The 13,918-nt window shown below is 40.8% G+C and overlaps 1 protein-coding gene across 5 annotated transcripts in view; it reads left to right on the forward strand.

The window, feature by feature from the left end:
* The first annotated feature begins 2,277 nt into the window (after positions 1-2,277).
* Positions 2,278-13,918, forward strand: part of tead1b (TEA domain family member 1b) — a 49,942-nt gene continuing 38,301 nt past the window's right edge. For 4 of the 5 annotated variants that reach the window (XM_079997657.1, XM_079997658.1, XM_079997659.1 and 1 more), the window contains exons 1-3: positions 2,278-2,427; positions 2,911-3,015; positions 13,371-13,623. In XM_079997657.1, coding sequence (XP_079853783.1) covers positions 13,467-13,623 — 157 coding nt within the window. In that variant the 5' untranslated portion in view covers positions 2,278-2,427; positions 2,911-3,015; positions 13,371-13,466. The remainder of the gene's footprint in view (positions 2,428-2,910; positions 3,016-13,370; positions 13,624-13,918) is intronic. The other variant, XM_079997661.1, reaches the window with a different exon arrangement.

A 13,918-nucleotide genomic window follows, 5' to 3' on the forward strand; every position in this document is an offset into this window, starting at 1 on the left:
GGTGTAGATCACTATGACTCTGCGTTGTATAATATGCAGTAGCTATGCCAATTGAGCAATTCAGAAATCACTGTTAAGTAATGATGATGCATGCTTATTAACTATTTCTGGTTATACATGTGCAATTATCAAGCAGGGATCGAGGTAGGCAGTTGTTGATTCACACGCAAGGAGCAAAGTTGGACTTCATGAGAATGATTCACTCAGTGATTATGTAGCTTACTACAAGATTGAATCTGTCTCTCTGCATTTCTGTGATACCAATAATTATTTCAGTCAATGTCAACTGATATTTGAAATCACTGGACTACAGGTAGATGTTATTGACCTACAACGACAAGACCGAGTAAGTGAATACTACGAAGCATCCAGTAGCAAAGAAATATGCAGAAGACAACTATTCCACCCCACAGAATTCAAAGGTAATTGCGATAAGTACAATTCTGTGCCAACAACTGTACCAAAGTCATGTGGCAATATAAGAGTCCCTCATTTAGTGTCATTAGTGGCCATACTGGCAGTACTTTGCACAGCAAAGAAATAGAGTGCACAGATAGTAAGAGGAAACAGAGTGTGTGTAATGGAAAACCAGAAGAAGAAATTATTATTGGAAAAAAAAAATCATATTTAGCACACACAGTAAATACTTTGTAAATACTTCAAATATTGCTGATAGAACCAGACATGTAACCAATTTAAATTAAATAGATTTTATTATAGTCAATGATTATGACAACACGTTTTAAATTCCTTCATTTGACAATATATCAACAAAAGAAACTTTGTTTAAAATGTAAAAACTATCATTCGGATGATAATTTTAGAATAAATAAAGCTATAGTAATGAGTAACCATTGTGAAACAAAACCCATTGTAGCCGACGGTAACTGCTGCTTTCGAGCATTATCATTGCAATTAGTAATAATGAAGAAAATCACAGACAAATCAGACTTGTGGTGGTCAAACACATGAAAGAAAACACCAATGTTTACAGTAATTATTTAAATATGACTCCTTATCTGTTGAAAATTATTTCCAAGTATCACAAATTAAATATGTTTGAAGTTGGGCTTATGGAGTTGAAATGCAGGCAGCAGCAGATATCCTTGGTGTACATATATTTACACATAGTCAAAAAAGTGGTTAATTTATTGTACATCAAAGCTACAATTTAAAATGGAGACAGGGATTTACTTAAAACATGTCAATCAATGTCATTATGAATTTGTTAGATGTGTTAAATTTCGAAATCCAGAAGTTTGTGCTCATAATGACAACTCTGGCAAAGAAAAACTGTGAATACTGTAAACAAAATGCCATGTAGATGAACTACAAAGAAAAGCTATCGAACAAGAGCAATTACAAGATATAATTCCAATAATAAATAATCAAAGAACAAAGCAAACATAAATATGCAAACAATAAACAGCATCAGTTAAATGTGAGAAAAGTATAGTATAGACAATTAAACAACAACAACAACAACAACAACAGAAAAGTCATACAATATGATATAAATAAATACAAAACCTCTAAAGCTTATGTTGAAAATGTAAAGCTAGGAAATAAAAAAAAAAAACAGAAATGGAAAAGAAAGAAAAACAAGGAATTAATTAGGTTTGTTAGAGAACAATTTGAGGCAAAAGATAAGTACTGGTCCAGAATATGTATGTGCATTTTGCATTTTGCAGTCTGATATGATAATATATATAATAATAATAATAATAATAATAATAATAATAATAATTCTTGTTATTATTATTATTATTATTATCATTTTTATTTTCCAGCCACAAATTCCTCTGCTTTTATCAATATTATTATAATTAATATTATTGTTGTTATTATTATTATTATTATTTATTTATTTATTTATTTATTTTCATCCCTGTTGCTTTGATTTTATTCCAAACGTGTCACTTTTCCAAACACTAATTCCTCTCTTTTATAATAATAATAATAATAATAATAATAATTATAATTATAATTATAATAATTACTATTGTTATTGTCGTTATTGTTATTATTATTATTATTATTGTTGTTGTTGTTATTGTTATTATTATTGTTGTTATTATTATTGTTATTGTTATTATTATTATTATTATTATCATCATCACTTTTTTCCCTCGCCGTGTCCTGTGAGGTCACCCTCCCGTGTGGTGACTGTGGGACCGCGGTGACGTCGCGCAGGCTCCGCCCCCTTCTCCCAGCTCCGCTCCCTGCGTTCATTTCATTCCTGCTCTCATTCCGAGCATTCTTCGCATCTCTGTCAGCAAGCCTGCGACCCACGTACACCCAGAATCATTACATTAACTTAACACAGTTTAAAAAAAATAATAATAATCTATAAAATCACATAAAAAAAAAAAAAGAAAGAAAACAAGGGGGTGATTTGTATGAATGTCAATAACGGAGGTGTTTGAGGTAAGTTTCGATGTAGTTAATGATATGCAAACAGATTTTTTTTTTTTTGCCGACTTTTGGGTCATTTACCTTTGACAGTTTTGTTTTTGAGAAAAAGCATAACGATATACAATGTGCTGTACAGTTCACCACGGATGGTTATTATTATTATTATTATTATTATTTTGTCTAAGTAATTCCATCGGTGTGATGGCCGGTTTCGTGTCCGTGTGGCGCTCTGTCCCCCTCGGTGTTGCGGCGCACCGCACTCACACAGCGTCCGGGGGGGGAGAAAAAAAAAAAAAAAAAAAATCTTCCACATTTTTGACATTTTTTGGGAAGACGCCCGATCATAAGTTGACGCCCTGCGAACAACACACGACGCGGCATGTCGAGTGGCGGGACGACGGGCGGGAGTGGGAATCCGCGCTCGGTCCGCGCACAAACTACTAGTTTTGGACAAGATGACGGATAAACACAGCCCCGGTGTTCCCCTCTCCCTAGTTGGATCGAGTTGGAGGTTCCGCTGGAGGGAGAGCCGCGCGCAACGGAAGACTTGTTGCTCCGAACCCACCGGCCGCGATTTTCCCACCCGCAGCTGAACTTTGAGTGAGTATATTTCCCGATATTTATCCCCCGGAAAGATCCGTCTCCACGTCACGCTGCCCCCGAGACGGCTAGCGAACGGCGTTTCCAACTCCCCGTCTCCCCCCCCTGAAACTGTGCTGTTATTCAGGCCGGAGGAGAAGTAGCCTCCTACAGGTAGTTGGCTTCAGCGAAACAAGGCTGTTTTATTTTTATTTATTTTTTTATTTTATTTTATTTTTTTCCAATGGCGATTTCTAAAACAATAAAGCCGTGTCAGCCCGCTGGTTTCCCTCGCCGTGTGTGCTGTTGTAGTCTGTGTGCTGGTTTCCATTTTCCCCCCCTGATCCGCCTTATTTTGGGATGTGCCTGCTCAGCTGAACATGCAGGGGACTAGGTGTAGCTGGCCATTCGTGGCAGCCATGGCTTGGGTAACAAAGTTGGACTTTCCCGATTATTCGAGCGCCACTACGGATTATAGTTTAAAACAGAGGAAATGCCTCGCTGTGTGGCACCTCCAGGTTGGAATGTATACGCCACAGTAGGTCGTGCACTCTGTGGTTGTCACTCGGTGTGCAGTCCCGAAGCACCGGGAGTATGATAAGTTAGTCCAAGGCTGACGAAGAATCAAACCAAGTCCATAGTTCCATAGTTTGCAGACGTATGTTTTTGTAACATTTGTGTTGTTAAAAAAAAAAAAAAAAAAAAAAAGAGCCAAGGGCGATCATGATCTCTGCCTAATCACATTTCTAGTTAACCAAACTAGGGTTCTGTCCAGACAAGACAAGGCCTTTATAGTGTGCCGATGGTATTATCGGCTTAATAGCAATAACTAGTTGTTTATTACATTGTATTATTTTAGTGGCTCTAATCAATCCACTTAACAAGGGGACATGTGAATGCCAGTTCCCCAACTGTTGCTATAACAAAATCCACTCTTTCAATTAGTGTGTACAGCGTAAAAAAAAAAAAGCCTGCATAGGGCCAGCAAATTGTCCCGCGTGTCAAAACCAAACATGTTCTATTGTCGTTATTTGTGGATTTACCATTCACAGACGCGGCGTTGAAAGAATGTCACCTTTTCCTTTCATACCTTTTAATCTGGCTGTTATCGTTTATAGTAAAGCTGGGACTCCAATTAGATCCAACCCAGACGTGTCTCACTTGTAAGAACTAAATCTGCCTGCTGGAATAATCAAAAAGGAAAAAAGAAAAAAAAAAGGAGGAAAAAAAAAGAAGCGAGCAACAAGATGCTTTGTTTTCAGCTTATGCAACCGGCGGACCTGTTGGACGATGGCTGGCACAACATTTTCAATGGCAAGCATAGGATATTGTCTCAATTGACCATGAGTTTTTACTTTGAAAAGTGGGATTTGAGGTCCATCCTTGAAAACGACGGCTTGGTCCCAGTGTCGATGGACAAATGTTCCACGTTCTACATTGTAACATAGACATACGTTCATGGATTAGGAGCTGAGGATGACACATTATTAAATGATGTATTATCAGTTTTTATGGCTACACGTCTGTCTGCTTCTACCTGTTTATGACTTTGTCAATGAAATTCGCTCTGCAAGAAGAAATGCTGTGTCTAACAGGACTTGTGCTTATATAGTCTATACCTTGTGCGTGTATTTCAAACCGATATGCAAATCTACTGCAAAGTTCATTTGACGAGGCTATTTCTTCTTGTTTGTTTGCCTTCTCGGTTCAATCAGTTTTTTTGGGGGGGGATATTCCCAAAACATTAGTCTGTGCAGTTATGTTTCATTCAGACGCATTATTATTATTATTATTATTATTATTATTATTATTATTTTTATTGAGAGATATCAGTGTGAGCCATAAGAAAGAGCGACGTGGTAAAACCTTTAATACCACTGTGTTTGGATGCAAACTCAGCTGCCAAAATCGAACTTGAAGCTGTTTTGGTGTCATGTACATGTAGTGGTGGTGGCAATGGATCAAGATTATTAGGTTGAAAAAATCTTGACCTTGAATGTTTGGCATTCTTGGCATTTAATGCGTTGGCTTTTGGTATTGGGCTTGCCGTTGCTTTTTTATTTCAACTTGCTAATTCATGTAGATTCTGTGTTTTCTCTGACATGTTTTGCGCTTTTGAGCGTTAGGGAGTGTAATTCATTGTAGAATCAGACTAGACGCTTAGGAGGGGTCATGTCGGGCAGCATCAAAACACCAGCGCTTTTCAACCGTCAGGGCTGGTTTGTAAAGAGGACGGCCCTGTGTGCCTGCAGACCGCGGCTGCCCTGAGGTAAACCCGGGTCTAGAAAGGGAATTTTAGAGTGTGGGCTGCTGCTCAGCAGTTTGAGCAGGGCCCCTGTGAGGCCAGCGCAGAGTGCCACCAAAAAAGAAAAGCTGGCTCAAAGCCACTGACGTCATCTAAGTAAATCTGGTTCAGTACTACAGCCATAAAATGACTGCGAGCTACTGAGTGCACTTTGGCCTTTTCAGCCACCTTAGTGGTTAGAACTGCAATACGACTTTTTCCTCTTTCTGCTCTCATGGCAAACATGCTACGAATGTCATTTCCTCTCATGTTTTGACTCCATTCTAAGGAACCCATTTATCTCCACGGGGCCCGCAAGCACGTTTTATAGCGAGCTCCAAAGGTCGGAATCCTTCTTTGACCGTTTTTATTTCAGCAAACACCACCTCTGAATCTTCATGTCACTTCCTTGAGCCTTCAAACACACATCCCAGGGCCGTCTCCCACAGATCGCACATTAATCCGCCCGTTATGATAGAGAAGAGCATTTGCGGAGTTGTTTGGACGCTGTGATTTGTTAGTGACATCGCCTGCTCCTATTTGGAGGAAAACAAATGGAGCCGAGCGATGTCCTTGAGATCAAACCCAGATGAAAAGAAAGGAATATATAATCCATGTGTCATTAGATGAGTCAGTTTTCTGAAACCGCTGAAAAGTGTTTGGAGTTCTTGGCCACGGTCGGAGCGGGAAATCTCGGCTTTCAGGCGACTTCCCTTCCTAGTTTGGGCTGCCGCGGCACTGCTGCCGCCGCGTCCCGCTCGCACGTCCAGCGGGCGAAGCCAGCGACTGGCTTCTTCTGCTCAGACGGTTCATAATTTGTGGCTTGTATTTCAGTGCGGGCTCTGCAGTCTTTCTGGCACCATGCTCCCCAGTCTCTGGCTCCTAGTAGATCCCAACAAAACCTTTCATCGATGGCTGCGGTTTTGTCAGTATCACAGCCGATGCAGATTAACTCCCAACATTAGGATCGTACAAATTAGTTAGAACATCAGCTCCGCAAAGTGCTTCCTTGTTTTTGCATGAATGTATGTTTATTGGTGAGTATTGGGTTTGGAATATGATTCCATTTTATTTATTGACGTGAAAGGAGTACTCAGGTTCTTGGTGTCAGACAAAATTGAGCCCCAGTTGATTTTTATGATTTTCACCGAACCATATAGAATTGTGATGGGTGTTTGGAGTCATAAGAACAAAGGACATAATGATTGTTGTTTTTCTCCTTAAGTAAACATGCTTCTACGTGTCAAAAATTACCAGGGAATCAAGCAAATTTTTTTGTGTGTCCATGTTGTAGCCTGTCAGGCTGAAATCTGATACATTATCAATATCATCGCTAAATAAGTTAGTCTGATTAGGAAACATTTTATATTTTAAAACAGACTTATCCTGTTTTATTCTGACTTATTGTTGAGTTCACCAATGTTACAAGGGAGCAGCTTTGCGGACATTTGATTGTTTTGGGAGCACGCCTAGGTATTTTGTCAAGATGATTTCTCCTTAGTTGGACAGTGCTTATTTTTATTTTGGGTCGTCACACAGACGTACAGTATGTCATGCGCCGATGGCAGGTGGAGCCATTGTTCCCTCAGTGTGATTGCCGTAGGTCAAAATAAAAACATAAATATAAATTCCGCAGTTTCCCAGGTGTATTTCTCCCCTGCCGCGACCGCACTTCTTCACGCCAGGAGAACGGGGAGGCAGAGGTGGACAAGCAGAGGAAAGGAAGAAGTAGGGGAATGGGGAAGACCGCAGTGTGGGTTTTTGCAGGCGGCGCTGGCGGGGGCCTTGGTTCCCGTTCCCTGATTTCTTCCTCTTATTATATCTTTTTTTCCATCCACACGTTTTCTGGATGAGCCGGCAGCCAGGTCTGGTGCTGCTCATAACTGTCAGCGCACCCTTTATCTGATGGACCTTTATTTACACCTTTAATTTCCTGAGCTTTATGTCTTCCCCCTCTTTGCTCTACGCGCGCGTGCAGCCTAAAATGCACACGTCTTCTGAAAGAAGATGATTTTCTTTCCTTTTCACACATTCCATTCTGTTTGGAGGACAAATTGTTTAGGTTTATTTTATAATATATATCCTTTTTTGTGTGCCTCGGCAAACAACCCAAGGGTAGGTGATGAGGACGTTTCTCACTCTCTCGGCTTTGTTCATTGGTCTTTTTTTTTCCAGCGTCGTAAAGACTTAAACTGACACCCGGTGCGTCGGCCGTTCAGGCCACGTTGGTTCCATTCAGATTTTTTTTCTTCTTCGTCTTCTTCTTCTCCTTCTTCTTCTTCTTCTTCTTCTCCCTCTCCCTCTTCCTCTTCTTCTTCTTCTTCTTCTTCTTAGGTAGGGAGGGTAGGGAGGGCTTTGTGACAGCACCTGTAAATCAATCCCATTCACCCACAAACAAAGATTGATTCCAGAGCGGCCTGATGGTGGTCCAGGTTCTCTGGGATTTGAGTGGGATGATATCAGACAGATACATGGCATCGACGCTCGCCAGGTTAAAGAGGCATGAAATAAACACAAAAGCCTCCGCCGATAACAGAGGCGGCATTAGCACGGGGCGCGAGCTACTCCCATGGACCTCTTGGAAATTGGTATTGAAAAGCTTCTCCACACCCAGTTGATTTGCTCATGAAGGCCCCAGGGGGGGGAATACAATACCAGGACAATCGATAATTTTTTTGTAGTTTGTACGGCTAGACATTCTTATTTAGTTTTAATATTGGAGTCTTCAGAAATACTTACCCTATTTCGTGCACTTCTGCCGGGGCCGCAGCACGACAACTTCTGTATGTCCTCCGGATTTAATTGACGATCAATTTAGCTTGTTGTAAGTTGTCTTTTATTATTTTTTTATTTTCTTATTTTAGACAAACTTTCCCCTGAATGTTGCTTTCTTTAAATGAGTGAAATTCAAAGCACATCTCGGTAGATTCTTACATTAACATATTTAACATATTTTTGCATGAACAGAACAACGATTTTTTTTAAGATTCCTCTCAGCTTGTAACACCAGGGTCCTCGCGGGTGGATGTCTTTTTTTTTTTTTTTTTCCTTCTCCTCCTTTTATTCCATAAAGACGCTATTCCACAGTTAATTAATCACCAGCTGAAACTATACGTGGAATTTCAGCTATGCCTGTAATTAAGAATGCACATTATTTTGGGGGATGTATTCCTCCAACACAAAGTGGAATAGTTTTGGCCGGCGCTGCGATAATTAAGCTGAGGCCGGGATATGTCTTTATACGACACGCAGAGTTTTGTAATCGCACTGTAATTACAGTTTTTTGCCGGGTGTCGATTTTAACCGCGGCCGTGCCATTATGGGCTCCGCAAAAGTCATTCACAGAATCGTTACCGCACCTTCTGAGATAAGGGCACAAACAACCCCACATGATAAATTACATTTGGAGACCTCTCATTCTGCTATTTCATTACCTGGCTCCTCCGCCTGATGGGTAAAATGGGTTCCTCTTAATTTTAGGAAGCCGGATTCAATCTTGGCAAGGGGTTTTATGTAATCGGACGATTAGTCTGATCCCTCACATCACGGCTACTTCCCAAACCGGCCGACACGTTCACTTGTTGCTTTTGGATGATACCCCCATCCCCCAGCCCCCACACACACCGCACAGAGATGCATCTATTTCCATGGAGCCCAAGACAAGAGTATGCAATTATCCACTGGCCTTGTGTGTTTCCACGGGTGACATTCATACATTGGTCCCGCCATCATAATTTGTCCTTAGACTCTGGAGCACTTAGTGACCACCTTAATAGGGAAGCCGCTCGGGTTATTCACACGTGTCTCGTCTCACCAAGTCTCTATCCGATGCCACGGGTTACAGGAAGGAATGAATGTGGAACAGTTATCATCTAGTATTTATATAGTTATTATCATCACAGCCAGACGTGGGTGTGACGAAAAAAAGCAAGTCTTAAAAAATATATTGTGTTTTAATAGATTGACATTTGTCAAAGTATTGCTGTTGAAGAACACAACCTTGCTGAAGACGTGAAAACACTTAATACATCCGTAAATTTGGACGAATACGATGTGAAATTTGGAGAAAGCAGCGTAATTGAAAGGGGAATTGGCGACGGTCTGTGCTATAAGGTCCATAAAGATAATTATTAATCTCAATTTAACAGTCTATAGACTCAGAAGAAAAGATCTAGCGACCTAACCCCAAACTACCACAGGGGACACTTGGATGAGAAGTGCTTGTATCATAATTGATATTACAAGCCGCTAAATTAAGAGACACTAATGTGAAAAAACGATGCCTGTGACATCGTTAACCATTGTATCGGTGATCCAATATTCAACCTCAATGATCACATGCACCCGGTTCCCTTTTGTGTCCTCATATGAGCAGCTCCGTGTGAAGTTACCCACGGCGAAGGTTGTAGCTGTCCAGTCCAGTCGAAGAAAAAAAGAAAAAAACAAACGTATCGTGACGCGGGTCGTGATGAAAAGGAAGAGAGAAAGAACAAAGCATCCCGTATCCTGATGAAACGATACAAGAATACTGTCCAAAGTGATCGTTTCACCCTCAAGACCCAAAGGACACCAGGCCACAAAAATGTAATGAAATTCCATCCGATCTTTTGCAAGATAGGTTTTTTTTCACAAAAAAGAAAACTGACGAAATGGAAAGATAACAAAATACACTATATATGCATAGGACAGTCCATATAAGGTCAATGGAATTAGGGGTGATGGGTGACAGGTATTGTTATGGTCAGGCAGTTGAAATTATTAGGGCTTTGAGTGATTACGTTTTAGTTCAAACTGTCCATTCATCCAGAAATGTCTGAGTTGAAATCTCAGACTTTCCCCCATTTAAACGTCCGTAATACCACGTACTTCCTGACCTGAACCACCATTTATATTCAGCATCGTCATCAAGTGATATCATCAGCGATCACGATGAGCAGATAAAGGATTTAGAAGTTGTAAAAATGGTTTCCCCACCAAAACTATGGTGGAAATATTTCAACCTGCGCTGTCTTTATGGGGATTTCTGTTGAAGTGGCTTTTCCGCGTGGGATATACCTCAGCGTTTTTGGTGAGCCGCTCTTCTGTCCTGAAATAGTGGTTATAGTATGGCGGTAATGTACTCTGCTTCTCCGTGTGGTCATTTGTTTTGTGAGAGGGCAAAGGGGTGAAGTGGAGGGTTCAATAATTCATCGCGAGCATCACAGTAACAGTATTAATTTCCTGGTGTGATGTGAGAGGAAACCACCTGTGACAGCTCTGTCAGCGGCAAATAATATTTTGTTTATTATTTTGTCTATATTTATTATTTTATATATGTATATGTTTGTGTGTGTGTGTATATGTGTATGTATATATATATATATATATATATATATATATATATATATATATATATATATATACACACACACACAAATATATATATATGTAATTATATTTGTGTATATATATATATTATATATTAGTGTGTGTGTGTATATAATATACTGTGTAATGATCCATCAAGGTCCGAACTGCTAGTCAACCTCGGACAATGTTTAAAGAAGACTTTAAAAATTCTTCTTTAGAATTTAGAGAGTTGGCCATCTTTAGAATTAAAATGGCCAACTCTGTGCCGAGGTAAATAATTCATTTGAATCACAATCAAGATTTATTTGAAATGAAGTGCATTTTAGCAGCAGTAGCTCATCCGAGTGAAAATGGGGAAAACAAACAGGAAAAGTAAAATCTTTCCCTCTTCCCAAGTGAATTGTCGCGATAAATCATAATCCGGCGAAACAAGTTTTATTTTTAAAATACAACTCCATAGTTATTGCAAATGTTACCAAAATCCAGGTGGCTCAGTCTGCTAAAGGAGTGAAAAAGAATATTTTCCTGGTGTAACAACTCATTGTGTGTGAAATATAAGACTGGAAGTAATTACTGGTGTTGTTAATCATTCAGTGCAGTGGAGGGGAGCAGTGTCCATGCCTTTTAGTGGTTGAAATGGGAATTTTTTCCCCTCCCTCATCAGTTTGGGAGTTGGTTCTGCAGTGTCAGCAGTAAGCGCACAAAAACGGAATTCAGTAAAAGCTCTCTCTCTCTCTCTCTCTCTCTCTCTCTCTCTCTCTCTCTCTCCCTCCCTCTCTCTCTTTCTCTGTGGGAGTTTTTTTTTTTTTTTCCAACAGCTTGCTCCCATCCCCCATTGCCCCTCATGAATTGATATGCTAGAAGAAACATATGCTGCTATTCCCACTTCCCAGCAGCTTGTGCTGCTTAAGAAGAGCCGTGCGTGGCCGTGGAGGATGGAGCCGCCTGCGGAGGGAAGAGGCAGATTAAGTGTAGAGAAGATGCAGGAGAGTTTGAGGAAAAGCATAAACATGAGAATAGTATTTCCTCTCATTTTCATTTAAAGTTCCAGAGTTTGATGCCCTAAAAAGTACTGATTAAAACTTTTGTTCTACTCTCTAGATGACATACCTTTGAAGGTTTGATCGGGCAAAGAAATACATAATTGATCAATTTAATCTTGATTTTTGTGCTTTCAATCAAAAAGATGGCAAAAAAAGATAACAGATAACAATCTGTTATCTGAAAAAGAGATAACAACAAAACAACAACAACAACAACAAAAAAGATAACAATCAAAGACTTCCAGCCGTGGCAGGAAAATAAGCAATTTTGGCAGTTCCACGAAGAATGCCCATTTCAATGTGACGCAAAATAAAAGTGCTAATGCTGAGTTCAGACTACGTGATTCTGGCCTGATTTTCTGCTCGCCGGCAGGTTTTTGGACATCACCAAGCAAAGCCGCAGATCGCAGGACGGGCGTGTGGTGTGAATGGCTCACAGCGCACGGCATCGTGTCACTTTTCGTGTGTGTTTTGGTGACAAAACGTAGTTTGGAGGCCCGACAGAATTGCCGGGGATTCTTCCTGGTGAAAAGGCTCGTAACTGTGACTGCCTGTCGCCGATCATTCATAGAGGGTGAAACCACAGCGACTGCAAGATTCCCGATCACAAGACAAAGTTGTGTTGTGTGAACAGTATAGTGACCTCACGACTCTGAAAGTTTTTAAAGAAAAACAAAAAATAATTTATAATGACTGTCAAAGGTCAGTGCTTTTGACGATGCAGATCATTAAATTCTCAGACAACAAATCAAGGCTGAAAACCTTCAGCGGACCTTGTAGAACTTTGACAGAAGAATAGATGCCCAGTGTTAAAGAAAAATTAAAAACTGGAAAACCATTTCAAACAGTATTTGACATGAATGGGGTTGCTTTGCCATTGTTATTATCACTCCTCTGATTGTCCAAATGAACTTGTTGTCGGTGGCGACTGTCAAGATGTAAAATAACTGTTATTTTAGACCTGGATTTCAAAGGTCATTGAATTACAAAGTGGCTGCTGCTGGGCAGCCACTTAAGGTAGTTTGATGGTGACTTTTTTTTTTGTTGTTGTTTTTTGAGCGATTGACCCGAAACCAAATTTCTTATAAAGAACTGGAAAGCGATGTCAATGACTTTGGCCAAAAAAAACCCCATCATTGTCAATCATGCAGGGCAGACAAATCAAAGCAATTTATAGATTAAAATCCCCTTTCATCGGGTTCTTTTCACCACTTCATTCAGCAATCTATTCACTCTTGACACAAAATCACAAGGTCAGAAAAAGTGAAATGTAGTTTGTTCATACTCTGTCAAGTGCATTGCCAATATTTTGTAATTTATAACACAAGAGTAAAGGCTTTTATGTTTCTTTTCAAAATACAACCCATGGGTACTAACTCATGTAAGTCGCCTGCAGCATCACTTAAAGAGGAGTTTGTGAGGCCTGTAAAAGATGATGCTGGGATTAGCTGAGGAGGAGGCTCCACTACTCGACAACTCAAAGTGAGGCGACAACCGTTATTTAAACCTTGGAGCATCCCTGATAAATCAGCTTGACGAAACGCTTGGCAAACGCTCCCGGTGTTTGGCGGGGTCTCCTCCATGTTGTGCCGTAGAGCGGGCGGCCGTGTGTCCCGTCTTGTTTTTTCCTGGAGGCGGATGACTGTGTGTCCGCCATGGAGAGTGACGGGTGGCTTCTGTCTGTTTTTGGGGAATTCCAGGTCTCCCCCTAGTCCGCTCCAGGCCTCGGCTTGGAGAGCCCGACCGCCACCATTGATCCCAGCAGCTGGAGCGGCAGCGAGAGCCCTGCCGAAGACATGGAGAGGATGAGCGACTCGGCGGACAAGCCCATGGACAACGACGCCGAGGGCGTCTGGAGCCCTGACATCGAGCAGAGCTTCCAGGAGGCTCTGGCTATCTACCCTCCCTGCGGGCGGAGGAAGATCATCCTCTCCGACGAGGGGAAGATGTACGGTGAGTAGCGCTGTTATGTAGGTTTTTTTTCTGCATGCGTACATCTCAGTTTTAATTAAAAACACCAGAGTTTTCTTGTCGCCGAAGACTGGTCGAGATTTCCTTTCAAACTCCTTTAAGTTTTAGTCGTTAAACATGTTGTATAAACGCGGTAGCTGGCTGAAGCTCCTCGCTCAATGCTGGATCAATTGAAAAGATTCCGATGCCAATCGCTCCGGTTGACTCCAACTGATCGAAATATAAGGCTCAGGGTAAAGAATACCATATTTTTTCCTTTAACCACCCCTCCCCAAAA

The sequence above is a fragment of the Zeus faber genome (assembly GCF_960531495.2).
Source record: "Zeus faber genome assembly, chromosome: 3".
Lineage (NCBI taxonomy): Eukaryota > Metazoa > Chordata > Actinopteri > Zeiformes > Zeidae > Zeus > Zeus faber.